Source organism: Pterocles gutturalis, unplaced genomic scaffold (assembly GCF_000699245.1).
Source record: "Pterocles gutturalis isolate BGI_N339 unplaced genomic scaffold, ASM69924v1 scaffold34158, whole genome shotgun sequence".
Classification (NCBI taxonomy): domain Eukaryota; kingdom Metazoa; phylum Chordata; class Aves; order Pterocliformes; family Pteroclidae; genus Pterocles; species Pterocles gutturalis.
In genome coordinates this window covers 12272-27902 of record NW_010119163.1, presented here as the reverse complement: position 1 = coordinate 27902, position 15631 = coordinate 12272, and the positions used below count along the sequence as shown (strand labels likewise).

The window sequence follows — 15631 nt, the reverse complement described above, 5'->3', positions numbered from 1 at the left end:
CTGAGGTAGGGCTCTGTTTCCTTCACAGTTTAGAAACAAGCAGAACATATTGTCCTTGAACTACGTAACAGCAGCTCTCTGCCAAGGTAGCAGAGAAGACCCCCTCCGTTGAATTGCTAGCTGGTCTTTACCAATGGTCTTTACCAACTTTGGCAAAGAAAGCTTTCCAAAGAAGCCAGCTGAGATAGCAGAAAGCCCAACAGAAAGGACTAAAATGTTTATTTGTTTTTAGGTCATCAGTCTTTTGAGTTAGAAGGTCAAATTAAACTTAGTTCTTTGCATTTGACATACTGGGGCAGATGATTTGAAGATAATTTGCTCCGATTCTGTGGTGAGCCCTACAGATGAGAGTACCGTGCTATTTTAGTCTAATTTATCGTATGAATGCAAGTAAATTGCTGTACGTAGTACCTATAGGTGTGCACAATAGTGTGCTTTGTAGAAATGCATTTGAACAACTTCTTGAACGCTGGATGAATTTAGGCTGAAGGAATTCTGTGTGGTACTGAAAAGCTGTATGTTTGAGAAGTTAGTTAGGTATTGGCATGTCAGACAGTTCTGTCTTCACTTTTACTTTAGAGAAAAAAGAGAAATTCTGGGACATGCCTTTGATTGTTTTGAGTAAAGGCAAAAAAAGGAAACAGACCGGAGGGAGATTGAGGGAGATGTTGAGAGGAGACAATGTGTGTAAATGAGAGATTGAAAGAATGTGAGTAAGACAGAAATTGCTTCTGGGTTTTAATAGGAGAACTTATTCACTTTGTCTCCTTCAGTAAGTTTGAGTCTGCCCTGGAAGAGGTCAGGGCTGTGTGGGGACGGCCACCCTCACGGTCCAGCAAACACTCTGCTGGTGGTTCCTCACAAAGAAGTGACACATTCCTTTTGAGCTGTTTAGGTTGCGTGCTCCCAGCTTGAACACTGAAGAAAATTGTGTGAGGAGGAACCGAGGGCTGCAGAATTAGTCCAAGAGGTTCACGTGGAACATACCACAGCTCCTGGGCAGGATCCTGTAATCCTAGATGGGATGGCATTATACTGCGCTTTCGCATTGGTTGCCCTTTTGTGTTCCAGGGGACTATTTAGAGAAGCAAATGCTGTTTGGCATGAGTCTGGCCCTGCATAATTTACATTACTGTTATTGTATTTTATAGCATGCAGAACAGAGCCTCAGTTCTGAACAGAATATATGGAAACGTGGCTGCCACTTGCCAGTCCGGATTTCATTAGCTGTAGCAGTGAAGACTGAGGGAGCAGAATGTGCCTACACACAGACAGAAACATCAAGAAACAGTTGCTTTTAATGGAGGATGGCCCAACTTATAATCAGGTTTCATGCTTCTTATTTTCTCAGAGTGCAAGTCTGGACTCTTATCGATTCAGGCAAATAAGGGAGAGGGAAATTCCCAGAGACGGAACTTGTACAGCTGTAGGTTAGCATGTGATGCTGCTGCTGTATCCAGCTGTTGTGTTGGTATTTATTCTAGCACAACACTACAGTAATTAAAAAAAAAAAAAAAAAAGGAAAGAAATAAGCAACAGAACCAGAATGTCTTACAGTAGTTAGCTCAGCAAAGCCTGGTGCAGTCAACCCTTTAAACACCAGCTGAAATCTCAGCACATTCAAAACTCAGCAAATCACTTATGCTTGTGATCTAGAGCTTTGCTGGTCTGAACCAAAGAACCAGTAAAAATGAATTTTTTTTTTTTCAGTACTGGATGAATTATGAGCTCGATGCGCCCTATATTTCTCTAGTTTGTATACCTCAGCAAAACAGGCATCACATCAGTAGCCTCTCACAGCACCGATGTGTGCATATAAACGACTGCAATGTTTTTGAAATCAGAATTACAAGCACATACGCTAGATCTGAACTTGACCTTAAGCCAATTTATATTTCCATTTGAAATATATATAGGAGAAATCAAAGGCATTTTTTTTCCCTTTTTTGCACAAAATGTTTTGATGACAAAGTTTCTTTCTGGTGGTAAAACAGAACAATTTTAAAATGAATGCAACTGATCATGATTGAACAGGCATGGTATAAACCTGCCTACAATCTCGGAGAAAAAAAACTTAGCTGGCATACCACAGGTACTTCTCAAGCAGGAGGGGCTGCTTTTCTAAATAGACTGTATTTATTACGGGTGGCTGGGTATCTGCATTCTGGCTCCGTTCCCTGTAGTAAGGAACTGACCACATTACTATTTGCAAACACAGGGTTCACTCAAGTGGTACTAAAAAGAGAAGAGGTGGGGCAAGCAGAGCTTTAAAAAGAAAAGAGGAGTCTGTCCAAGTTTGCATGTAAAAAGCAACTGCGTTTTGGAGAAGGACGGTACCTGGAGGTCTCGCTCCCTGGACTCGACTGAGGGCTGTGGTGAAGAGTTTTCCAAATTTGCTGCTTTTAGGATTTAAACAGCAGCTTTACTTGTTAAGAGGAAATCTGCAGTGATCCTTGTGAGCGTTACTTTCAAGCTGTTAAATTTGTGGCAAGAGTGTCAGGCATTTCATACTTGGCTTCCAAAAAAGAAAAAAAAAAAAGAAGAAACGAAGCAGAGAGAGAGAGAGAAAAAAAAAAAGGAAGACGTGTGTGAGGAAGAAATCTCCCAGGAATTTCTTCAAGGTTGTAGTCAGACACAGTAAGGGCTAAAGTAACAAGAAAAGCAAGGCAAAGATAAAACTTGGTGTTGCGATAAGATGTCTGAGTGTAAAGTGGGAGATTGCAGAAACCTTTTGGGATTACACATGCTCATCTTGTCCTGGATATGACTTAATACAAGCTCGTTTTTCTCTAGTGATAGTTCAAAAACCCCTCGATATTATGTTTCTCTTCCTTGTCGCTTTTTTGCCAGTGGTTTTTAAAATTGGTTTTGTCAGCCTCTCAGCTCTGCAGCACTGGAACTGTCCTAATGGATACAGATTAAAGCCTGAAAACTCTGCCTGTGTAGGTAAGTTCACACAACTGTATTTGTATTCTCTTCACTGAGCTTCATAATTTTCAAAGAGGTTTTTTTTTACAGATTGCTTGTTTGTTGTACTGGCAGAATTGATAAATCAGCTTCTTGATATCTTTTGCTTCTCATAATGAACAGAACTCATTTTGTTTAGTTTGTTTTTCAGAAATCAGTCACTTGTCTGGATAAACTTTTGCATGATCATTAGGAGATATGAACTGTTCCTTAGTTACCAGAATCCCTTGCCATAGCTTTAGTGTCTCTGTATTTTAAATACATGTGCACGCACATGTTCATGCTTCTATATATGTAAAATTTGTGTATAGGTGTATTTTTGTATTTTTATATGCATATAGAAAGAGTATGTTAATTATTATGTGTTAGTATATACTGAGGTGTGGGCTGGATGACTTTAAAAACTGCTCTTTCTACAATTATTGGTGTATGTAGATATGTGTGCTTGTATATAACAACACATCTCATACAATACATGAATCACAGGTGTGTTTGTACTGTAGTACTGAAGTCTGGGTGAAATGTACGACCCTAATATTGGTATAATCACTTCCAGTGATTTGCAACATGTAAAATGCAGGTTCCTATTCTTCATGAAGTGTAAGTGAAAGAATGACAGAATCCTTCTCCCTACCCTGCTAACTTGAAGTCCAATTTTTTTTAGAAAGCCAGAGCCAATGAAGTCGTGGACTTTGCAGTAAGGAGGTGAGGAAACACTCTGTAAGGAGTCAAGCAAACAGACTACTTGGAGTTAGTGCTTTTGCCTTAGATTGCTTGGGCTTCAGAAGCTCTGACTCAGTTCTTGATGTGATTCCAGTGATTTAATAACAGGTGCCCCCTCTGTACATTCTGCCAAGAAATACCATCTTATAGGTAGAAAATAGAAGTATGCATGTTAAATACCCTTGTATTGAGAGAGGAGGAGCTAGGCATTTTTTGTGTACAGATGATAAACCTGACTGAAGGTTTATCTGAGAGCCAAACACACCTAGGGTGCTTCCACATGATGCTTGAATACAAATGAGGAGCATCCTTCTGAAATGAATCTCCATACTGCCACCTCTTACTATGCTTGTCTTTACACTGCGGAGCACTTTCAGAGTGCACAAACTGGGTTACCTTTAGGCCAACCTAAACCAGAAGGTGTTCCCATAGGAGAGCATCCATCCTCTCTGTTGTTGGTGACCATTCAGTCTGTTGGACCAGATCAGACCTCGTTCTCTGTAACCTCAACCTGAAATATATGCGGTGTGTATGTCATACCTTCAGCTACTCTTGCACTTCACATGGCCCCTCCTACAGGTCCATGCTATTTGTTAATATGTGCGTAGCTTCCAGAAGCTAATTAGGATGTACATTAGTTATGACTTCTGCATTACTGGGTTGCCCAATTAAGAGCTCAGATATAACAGGAGAATCCTACTGACGTGAAGGGAATTGCTTGGCTATTGCTTAGTGAGTCAAAATGCACTCTAAATATTGACATTCAAAAGGCTGAGAAGACGTATTTTTTTGTCTCAGTTGACATATTTCACATATTGATGCACATTGCTCTTCATTAATGGAGACATAACCTGCCCTGCATTATGTCTTTTCTGTTGAAACTTGGATACTTTTATCTGCTGTATGAATGGGAGGACTCTAGATAAAGCACCAAAACAGAATGGCCAGGAGCTCAGCACACTCTGCAGGAAAAAGTAATAGAAGTCTTCTGTGTAAGAGCTAACATTACTATGACATACTCTGAGCAATTCCATTTAAAATAGAATAAATTAAAAATGAGATGTGCTCGGCTATCTTTTTAATTAGAGACCACTGGATTACAGGGGATTAAGCAAAGGTGAAATTTTGACATGGAGTGTAAGACTCAAGGATGCTTTGGTGGAATGGATTTCCACTGTTCTTTCCTCTGTCTGCTGGATACACAAGTTGTGTTCCGAGCAGAAGACCGGATGGATGATATTCTAGTTCATTAATTATGGGAGACAGAGGGTGCAGTGGAAGCAAGTGTCAGGAAGCTGGAGGCAGGCTTTGAAGGTAATAGTGGGGATACGAGTGGTGAGTGGGAGACATGACTCATACAACTGAACTGTGAACAATGACAGTAAGCTGAACTGGGGCTTGGCAACCATTCTTGGTGAGCTGTAACAAATATACCAATTGTAAAATGTCCTTTATCATCTCTGACCATGGTGGCATCCTGCCAGCCATAAGGACTACCATGAATGAAGAAGGTGTCTGCTCCCTGTTAGTGAACTGTTACAGGTGACGCTTACTGGAAAGTGTGTAGGCTTTTCTAGGTTTGTTTTCCATGCTGCCGCTACAGATGAAGGTCTAAATCTTGCTGCTCTTGTATTGCTAAATAGCTCACTTCTTAATTAGTTCCTTTTATTTCTAGGCATATTCAAAGATCAAAGACCTTTGCATCCTGTGGAAGGATAATGAAATCTAACCCTACATGTCTCACATAATTTTATACGGTTATTTTAAGAGATATTATTTGAATCCTGACTTGGTATGCCAAGAGAGCAGAGGCCTTTCGGAGGGGACCCTGTGTCCCACAGCAGCAAGGCTTCTGAGAGAGAAAGTATGGGAGAGCAGATCGTGAAGTCAGAACAAGACTAGTCTGGTGAATGAACATATCAGTTTACTGGAAAGTTATGGTAGAACTGGAAGCACTTCTGCAATTTTTGATATTGCCATCTTGATTTAATAACTTATTTTAAGCTGATGTCAGGACTGCAGGCTCAGTTACCTTTAAATAACTCCTCTTTCTTAGACCCCAGTGAAAACACAGAAACTTCTGCCTCTGAAGAAAAATGGTCCAGGCTACACAGGAGTGATTATTCCTACAAGGTGAAAACAAGTACATAGTTGGTCTGGGGAGAGCTCTGATTTCTAACATATTTGACCACGTAAGTGTACATGGTGCACTATGCGATGGGCCTTATGCCTCTTGGAATCAGTTGCCTGTGCTCTCCTGAAGTACCACTTTAAAACCACTGTTTTTTGTTCTCTCATGATGCTTTCCCTGCTCAAGACCAAAACGTTTCCCACATGGCATTGCTTATGTGAGGAAGCCCCTAGAGCCGCCCCTTGCACTTGCATTATCGATTTTAGACTAGACACTAGTGCCTGTTACTCTTGGGCTGCCCTAGCCAAATCTATTATGTTCTGGATACTGCAAGACTGGAGGTGCCCTTTAGCTTCAGGGCTGACTTTGAATACTCACTTTGTAAGTCTTAAAAGTGAAGGAAGATAGTTATTTAAAAAAAAAAAACACCAACAATATTGTAAAAGAATTTTTGAAGAAGGCAAAACACAATGCACATTTTTGAAGTTTCACTTAATTGTAGGTTCTCAAATTCTGCACATCTCCACTACCTTCTGACGTTAACTGGTCAGACCTTGTCACTTCTTCAGGGCTAACATGCTGCACGTTCCTACAGAGCTACGATGTGCCATTGAAGGTGACAACTGCGGCTATCTAGGTTGGCTCTTCTGGTCAGATGCTTCTTCCTGTGTCTCAGGTTTTCCTCCTTTCTTTCTTACTCTTCACCACTCTCCTGCCATGGAGTGCTGGTGATGCGGGGTGTTAAGTTATTCCTCTCTGTATTACATGTTTAAATTCACCTCAGATTAGCTAAGTCCTGGCTTCACTTTGCTCCGTACAGCCTTCTGAAGACACACTGTTAAAACTTCTTACATTGCGTAGTGAGAAATATGAAATGCCAAAACCTTGCTAATTCACAGCTCTCCTTTCTTTGCAAGCGCCGCACAAGGAGCAGTAAGAGCCAATGTAATGGGGAACGGTGTTGTCTGCACCTGTCATGACAGAGGGATAACCCTGTTGAGACACCACAGTATCCCTCTGTGTTTCAGAAGAGCTGCAGTTGAAGCATGTTTGTTTCCTTGTTTTTGGTAACTGTCTTCCAGCTAGGTCCTTGGGAAGGAGCCCTGGGGGAAGATGCTTGAAAATATTGTTACCAAACAGTAGTCAGGAATTCCTGAACATCGGGCTGAACCCACAGACCAATTCACAAGAGATTCCCATTGCATTCTCTGGAAAGTGGGTCCAGGTCAATGTGGACAAATACTCTCTTTAGCTGTAAAAACTTAGATCAAAATAGGAAGGAGGCAAACATGTTACAAGAAATGACACAAATGGCATCACACATCACATGAAGCTTAATCCTGAAGAGGGCTAGGGGCAGACTGCAGGACCAGTGACTAATTCTGCAAGACTCATCATTGCTTTACTCAGTGGAAAATAGCAGATATTAATTTTGTGTTCTGTTTTAAATAAAACTGACTACTTTCTAGTATTTAATTTGAAATCTTATTTTAAAGGGAGCTGGATGACAGTATTTGCTGATGCCTTTCAAAGGGCACCAGGTGATAGCCACATGAGCTTCATCTCTGAAAGGCAAGTCAATTACAGTATGCTGAAAGTGGCATATTGTAATCATCTGGGAAGTAGAGGTCCACTTTCTAGTTATTAGTTTACACATAGAATATATTTTGAAGATGAAACCAAAATATATATTTTTCCATTCTAGTGCCTAAAGAGATCTGAGTCCAAAAGGGTAGAAAACTAAAGATTTTGAGTCCCTTGAGATCTTTTCTGCCATTTCTCTTCAAGATATCTACAAGTGGTTTCTGAATTTTCTTTCAATTCTAAATTTGATTCTACTTTGTACTTGATTAAATCACATTATTGTTTTTGCTGTCATATGTGTGATATGATCACCTCTGTGGCTCTGGACTGGAAGAGTCCAGGAGCTGATAATCACCTTATTGTATTCACATTGTATTTCTTACCATGCTATTTGAGCACAGCCTCTATCTTCTCAAAAGTTAAACCTCATTTAAAATTAGAGAGAGAAGGTCCTGCCTTGTCTATTTTATTGTGATGTACTGGTAGATGGAGCATCTTTTTCCATTTCTGGCTATCTCCTGTTCTTTGAGCTGTAAGCTTTTAACAAAATAGGTAAAAGGGATGGGCTGCTTTCTTTGTAACTCAGACGAGATTTTTGTGTTCAACCTTGTTGAGAAGATTATGGTGGTAGCTAGATATAGTGAATTGAGTTAATCCCCGGCCCAACTCCACAGGAACCAAATCTGAGTGAAGTTCTAGGAGTGTGTTCATCTGCACATATATATTTTATGTATATAATGTATGTGTTTGTGCCCATAATGAAATGCAAGTTCTGGCTTGCTGTGGTTTCTCTGTATCCCTGCCAGGCATACTAATGCTTCACCTTCTGCAATCAGAGCATTTCTCAGGACTTTCAATAAAGTAGCATATTTGTATGCAAAGTCATTGAGAGCTGCCAACATCATGATGACATGATTCATCGTTTTTGCTGATTCTCAAGGCATTTTTTTGCATAAAGAAGCCTTTGAGAACTGAGCAGAACCTCATTCTTCCTTTCAGGGCTGGCTGTCAGGGCACTGCAGACAGCTTTTGTGTTCACTAAGCCGATTTCTTTCACAGGGTAAAGTTCCCACTGGGGGATGTGGTTGCCAGGAGACGTAAAACAGCTACAGCACGATGCAACCCTGTGCTTTGCTTCGGCACTAAGAGTGCAGGTGAAGGCACTGCTAGTTACACCTGATGGATGGTTTTATGATTGAGTTCTCCTAAACCTTAAGAAACATCCTTTTTTTTTTCCCCTCTTTTGTTTTATTTGTACTTTAAGCAAAAAAGAAAGCATGCTAAGCGTAGGACCCCCTTCCATTGTTAACGCCATAAAAGCTGGACGTTTAAAGCGCTGCGGCGTGGTTTACAATAGCGCTGTGTCTGCTGGTGCTTCCTGTTTACCCTTGGCAGGGGCATTCGCCGGTGGCCGAGCCGCCCGTCGCCACTGCACCCCTTGTCTTTTATTGGGTGGTTATTCTCCCACTATAGCCCTTCCCCTTCTTCAGCGGGGGCGATTGCTGCCTTTTCAGTATGCGTGGGATTTGCTTTATGATGTGAACTTTGGTGGTGATGAAAATGGGAAGATTGAGAACCCTGAAATCCTCTCTTGGAGTACAATGACTGGGGAGGTGGGGTGAATTCTTGTAGCCTGGTCAATCGGCATGCTCTTTCTTGTATGGTCAGGTCTGTACACTCGCATAAAGCTGGAAAATCCTTCCTGTAAATAACAGGTCGTTGTCCAGTTACCTTCGTACAAAGCTCAGTAACCCGTGCTTGGTTAAAACATCTCTTCCCAGTCTGATCTTGACTTGAGAATGTCCACTGATGGTTTTCACACCTTCACAGTTTCTCTTGGTAGCTGGTTCCCTCAGTGAATCACACTTCCTGTTAAAATGTTAATTTAGTGTCTAAATTTGATCCCTGGCTTCAGTTCTCAGCCATCAGTCCTTGTTAAATCTTTCCTGCAAAAGATTATAGTGTCCTTTAACAAATCTGATACTTTTTCTTTATGAAGGTATTTATATACTGTGATCAGTCCTTCTCCCAAGCTTCTTCCTGATAATCTAAAGAGACTGAGTTCTCTAAGAGCCTTCCAGAAAGGCACTTTTCCTTACCCTCAAATCAGGATTTTATCCTTGTTGTATACACTTTCTGTTTTTCAAGATCCTTTAAAAACCTGAGAAATCTATGTATATTTGAGAAATACAAACAGTATGCCAGTGTAGCCTAACCACTGCCATATAGAGAAGTAAAATTATTTCCCCACTGTCATTAATTTCTCCTGTGTTCGTATGTGTTGTGATTTAAATTTTCTTGCCCCGTGACATGCTAACAGGTCAGCTTTCTGTTCAGCGTGAACACAGATCCTTTTCAGAGGAAGCAGTCTTCCAGATACAATCTGTAGGTCAGGCCTGTCTTTCGTATTCTTATTTAATGTGCTCTTTATTGTGGTTGAATAATAGTTCTTTCATCAGTGTTTCACATTGCTTAGTCAAATGACCTCTGTCTTTAGCAATTTTACATGTACACTTTATCACCCATACTTGTTATTTCCTCAGAGGAATAACATCAGGTTTATTTAACAAGCCACTAGTGTAATAAATGTACATTGACTAACATGAACTGCATTACAGCCTTTATCAACAGAGTGCTGCACCTGCTTTTGTACTGGTGACTAGATCAGATTAACTGTCTGGGTTAGTCAGCCAGTTATTCCATTTGAAAACCAGTGCATCAGGGACAGATACAAACAGTGTTCAGCCTGCAGACTCCTTCACATCTCTGCTAACACTGACGGCAGCTGTGACAGCGAGCTGAGGTCACCAAAGCCCTCCATATGGGTTAAAGAGCCCGTTAGTTTTAATGACGTCCAGGCAATGTTTGCCAGGTATAGCTAGTTTTAAACTGGCAACCTGGAGCTCATGGTTTCTGTAGCCCATTAGCAAACTTCTAAGCCAGTCCAGCCTTTCTAGAGGGGGTTTGGAGGAGTTACTCCTTTAACGCTGAGGAGAATGCAATGTACATCCTTCGTATGCATGGGGAGATATGCTCCTGAAAGGTGATTGTTTGAATGAGATTGTGGGTTAGAATTAGAATGCTTTATGGAATTAAGTTCCTGAAAATGCTTCTGCTTTACCTTCATAATTTGTTCAACAGAAATCAGTTGCTCTGATTACATGTCGTAACTAGTTAATCTGCTGTGTGGAACACAATGTTGTGGGAAAAGTCTGAAAAAAATATGGAAACATTCCCTAGTCTGTACAGACATCTTAGGTGGCTGTAAAGCATTGACATTCAGTCAATAAGTCAGACAGTAAAACCCAGAACAAAAGCCAGTGACATCAAATAGATCTTGGGCATGGAAAAAGCAGCCCCTTAGAGCAACCCTCACAGTGGTTATACAAGAAAAATATCAGGATATGGTACTGCCAGGTGTCAAGCACCTTGGGAAGTAGGAACTGAAGCATATCTAAATTTTCTGGGACAACCATCCATGGTACTGCCAAAAGGGTTAATTTCTTTCTCCCTTAGTGTAAAATATGCTCCTCAGTGGTGACCTTTTTTTTTGAAAAATAAAAGTCCTTAATTTAGGATTTAAATAACAGTTACTGCCTCAAGCCCTGATAAAACACCAAAATTACATCAAATGTCTTTTAATTCCTAAAGGCTCTAGCCTAATCTACCAGTTAAAAGCCAAACTTCTAATTAGTTTGCTTTTTACCTTGGTTTGGGCTTGTTGCTGTCAGAATATAGCGGGGTTTTTAGTGTTTTATATGTATTTTTGAGAGTTGACTCAAATTAAATTGAGCTCAATGGGGAACTCAGTGCTGTGGCAGTCTGTCTGCTGCTTTGCTGTTTTGCGAAGTTTGTTAATTTGTTGGCAAAATCATTACTGTGGAAGCAGTTGCAGGCAGGATTTGCATAGCAAATGATAATGCAAATCACAGAAATGGAGTACGAGACAAGAGTGTTCCCTGTGCTGGGGCGATCAGAGACCACAGTGCCCAGACTCTAGCGAAAATGGTAATTTCCCTGGACAGTCTTCTAAAAAAAAAAAAAAATAAAAATTACTATGCATGTGACAACAGGCAAAACAATAATTGTGAAACCCATGCATGAAGCAATACATCCAATCCTCCTCTTCTTTTTTAATGATGGGATAGTAAATTTTGTGACCAATTTGTTATTACATAACTATGTCAAGGGTGTTCTTTCTCTCTGCTCCTTGCTGTTTTTGCTAGCTGAATTTTCCTGATCTGTTCAAAAACGTTTCAGATATCGATGAATGCCTTGAAGGTGGTTTGGGAACCTGTGGCCAGACCTGTGTCAATGTGCCAGGGTCCTACATCTGCTCCTGTTTGCCTGGCTACACTTTGGATATTGACAAACGCTCTTGCTATGTGAACGGTAAGGTCATTTTCTTTTGTGGTGACTAAAAGAGCTTTAGAGATTTGGTTAGTGTTGTTTTTCAAAGTGAACCAAGCCCGGCTTAAACTATTTTAACATTATTCTTAACATTTATAACAACAGTAGAAAGTGAGTGATGGTTCAGGAGCAAGTGTGATGGATGAGCAACCCTTGTGCTAAGTAAAAACACTTCTGTAGCGGGTAAACCAAGTGAAATACCCTCATGTTTTAAAGACAGGAAGCTCTTCAATGCAGGTGTTGCTTACCTGTTCATTAAACCCCTGATAAAATTAAGTCTCAAATCTGACTGGTGCCTCTGCAATCAAAATTAGATTTGTTGGGTCCCTGTTCCGTTTACAGCCCTCATTCGTGGGAGCCTGATAGGAAATTCAGACAGTGGAAAGGACAAAAACAAAGTATATAAATGCTCTTGGTCAACAAATTGGCAAAAATGCAGGCAGTACAGCTGTCAAATTCCTGAGATAAATCAACCTCGCTACACTTCACTGGTCATTTACCATTTATGTAAAGCAAGTCTTCATAGTTTAAATATTCTCACATGGGGTTGCTCAGTGCAAATAGCAGCAGAAAAAGGCAGTCGCTAAAATCCTAGAAGCAGCTGTTATAACTGGGTGATAGCTTGAAAATTTGAGATACAAAACAGTCTGTTAGTATAGAAACAGAGTGCTGAACATCTTCCTTGTGAACGGAAGATGCCGTCAGAACATTCTGCCTGACTTGCTCTTTGCTTGGGGAAGTCAGAATTGGTCTCATTTCCCTGCTGTGAAAGGGGTTGAATCAAACAACCTTACAACCGTGATGAAGGTGGAGCATCTGGCTAAAGTTTGTGGAAGTGATGCCTGTTGAGTTTAAAAGCCTCAGGTTTCATCCTAATAGTAAAGATGTTTAGCTAAAAGGCTGCAAAACTGGTCAGTAAAACCAGTTTAATTTTCAAAAGTATATGTGCAAGAAAACTGATGATAGTGCATCTTTGACGACATCCGTCCCTGATAAATGGAGAGTTGCTCTGCATTGCAGTAAGATCAATTCAACAAGTGATTAGACAGACTTGAAAGCTGTTATTGTGTTGGATCTATATCAATAATTTCATTTCAAAGTCACTTGGTTAGAGCACTACTTTTCTGCCATGATCTGTTGTTTCAGGCAACCATGTCATAAATCCCCACCATTACCACCACAATGGGCTTTCTTTGAATGTTGTTTTAGTGGTAAATTAAAGACTAGGCTATATACCCCCTATTTTTTTTTTTTTAATTAGAAAAAGAAAGCCATTTATTTTTAAAATGAAGGCTGAAATATGACTGTTACATAAAAACTCCTTTCCTTCCCCCATAGCAGGGTGGGTTGGAACTAGATGATCTCTAAGGTTCCTTCCCACCCAAACCATTCTATGATTCTAAGAAAATACAAGAGAGGTGATGAGGTCCTGAACTTTCTCTTTGGCTAGTACAATACTGATGAGAACTTAATGCAATGGAAGTGCTATGCTTATCTATTAATGGGTCTCTTTTTGTTTTCTTCACACCAGACCCTGCACCATTCTTACTTTTTAGCCATGGAAGTGCCATCTTTAGAATTGACACGGAAGGGACCAACCACGAAAGATTGGTGGCTGATACTGGCCACTCAACGCTTATGGATTTTCATTATAAAGAAGAGAAGGTGTATTGGGTAGACTCTGAAAGGCGACTGCTTCAAAGAATTCACCTGAATGGCACAGAACGAGAGGTAAAGGAATCAATTCTCTGGTATTCTCCAAGTTAATGGGCACAAAACCCTTAATGGAAAACACCTGCTCTTCAGGTACAATTCTGCTATTTCTGGTCATTGATTAGCACTTCAGATATGTTAAATAGTTTTTACTGTCGTGATAGTTACGGTCCTGAGCCTAGGCTGTTTTACTGGCATTCACAGCACAATTAGTATTTTCTGTGGATCAAGTGAAGTGAGGTTAAAAATGAAGGAGGGTAAATTCGGACAAACTAAAGCTTTGAAGACAGTAATGTTTCTATCAGTTTTAAATTAAACCCTGGCATTGTGGAAGTTTGTCTTCCAGATTACTGTAACTCAGACTGGCACAAATGGTATGAGAAGAATGTGCTTGAATTCCTGCTCATTTTTTCTCAAACCTTTTGTTGGTTTCTATGGTTGCATAAATGCTTCTTTTAGCACTTCATCCTTTGTTCAGAAAAAGCTGTGCAGTTCAGTGCATCTGGCTGATTAAGAAGGGCAGAGAGGCTGTTGTGGCTGAACCTTAATGCTGGGAGAGCCTTGTTTTGTTTGGGAGAGATTTCCAGTGGAGTCCTCACTGATGTATGTAACGCTGATTTTTAAGGATCAGGCCCAGCAACAGTGTGTTAGGAAGTCTTCTATCTGTAATGTGCAGGTCTGGGTGCTTCACAGAGTGCCAGATGCAAGAAGTTGTGGCTAAAGATTAGTCCAGTGTATTTCTCATGGAGAATGGTTTCCCCTTTCACCAGGGCGTCACTCAGTTCAGAAGGGGTATATGTAAGTACAAAGACCAGATAAAAGTGATTAAAGAATAAGAAAGAGAAATATCTACAGGTCTGAGAGAAAATGAAGCGGGTGAAGGAATAAAATGGAAAGCTTCAGTCTAGCACTCTATTCCCTATACTGGAAGTTGAGTTTAGGGTAGTTATTAGCATGCTTCTTCTTGTCAATTTTTTTTTTTTTTTTTTTTTTCAGAGACTGTGTTACATAGACAAAGGCATTTCAGGATTTGCTATTGACTGGATAAATCAAGACATTCTCTGGGCCAATAGACAGAAAGCAACCATAGAAGCAACAGACATGAATGGGAAGAAACGCCGAGTTCTTCTAAGAGATGCTGGTCGTCCCACAAGGATTGCCATTGATGCTGAGCAAAGGTAATTTTAACTAGGTTAGTAATTTTATTGAAATGGACTTGAAATATGCAAAGTTCTATGATTGTGGTTTATAGGCTGCTGGGCTAGTCTGTACACAAGTGTATTATGTATAGTCCAATACCTCCTTGAACTTTGACATAAGAGGATAAAAGATTAACAAGCATATAAGAGATAAATAGAGAAGTGCATAAGAAAAGTCCCCCGGAGTCTAATGCAGAATCTATACTTCCTGGTCATCAGGGAAAATTTTGCTAGTGAGGAGAGCTGATGGAAAAGAGGCATTGCTGGTCCTTTCTCAAAGACAGAAAAGTTTCAGGGCAGCAGAAAGCAGGACTGGAGCAGTGAGGGGAATAGTGCCTGCAAATGCTGGGAGTCCCTTGTGCCCCAAGCCTGGCATGCTTAGAATATAAATTGATATGTTTTCTGAACTTACAGTTTTGCTCCTGTTTCCCTTGTCTCTGTCAGTTGCTCTGAATGTTGGTTCTGAATTTACTTTTGCTACTTTGTGTCACTAGTAAATTGTCCTTCATAAAGATGCTTCTTTCAGCTTCAAGCCATTTTTAGCTGAGGACCATGCTCACAGAAGAGATCTGGCCTCCTCAAGGGTTATCATTGTGAATCGTGTGGTCTCTTCATGCTAATTTCTCTTTACACATAAACCTCTTCCATTAAAGTTGCAAAAATAAAAGCTTGAGGAGACTGAGATGCTTCTGTGTCATACAGCAAAAGCATGTTTTTGTTGCCGCTTTTGGTTTGCAGTGAAGTTGCTCAGCAGTGTGTGAAACTACTTTAATATTAAGGCTTATGTGTCCTTTCCTAGTACATTTATACACAAACCAATCTTCTGATGCTAGTAGCATTGCTAATGTTCTTGGGGGTCTTGTCATTTGGGCAGGTTCTAAAGGCCCAGACATCAGCCTATATA

At 40.4% G+C, this 15631-nt stretch overlaps 1 protein-coding gene across 1 annotated transcript in view; it reads left to right on the top strand.

Moving 5' to 3' along the window:
- Positions 1-2819: 2819 nt before the first annotated feature.
- Positions 2820-15631, top strand: part of LOC104463960 (pro-epidermal growth factor-like) — a gene marked incomplete at its 3' end in the record, with an annotated part of 22954 nt that continues 10142 nt past the window's right edge. Inside the window, exons 1-4 of the mRNA XM_010076490.1 lie at positions 2820-2946; positions 11666-11797; positions 13347-13546; positions 14525-14706. Of these exons, the coding sequence (XP_010074792.1) occupies positions 2820-2946; positions 11666-11797; positions 13347-13546; positions 14525-14706 (641 nt within the window). The remainder of the gene's footprint in view (positions 2947-11665; positions 11798-13346; positions 13547-14524; positions 14707-15631) is intronic.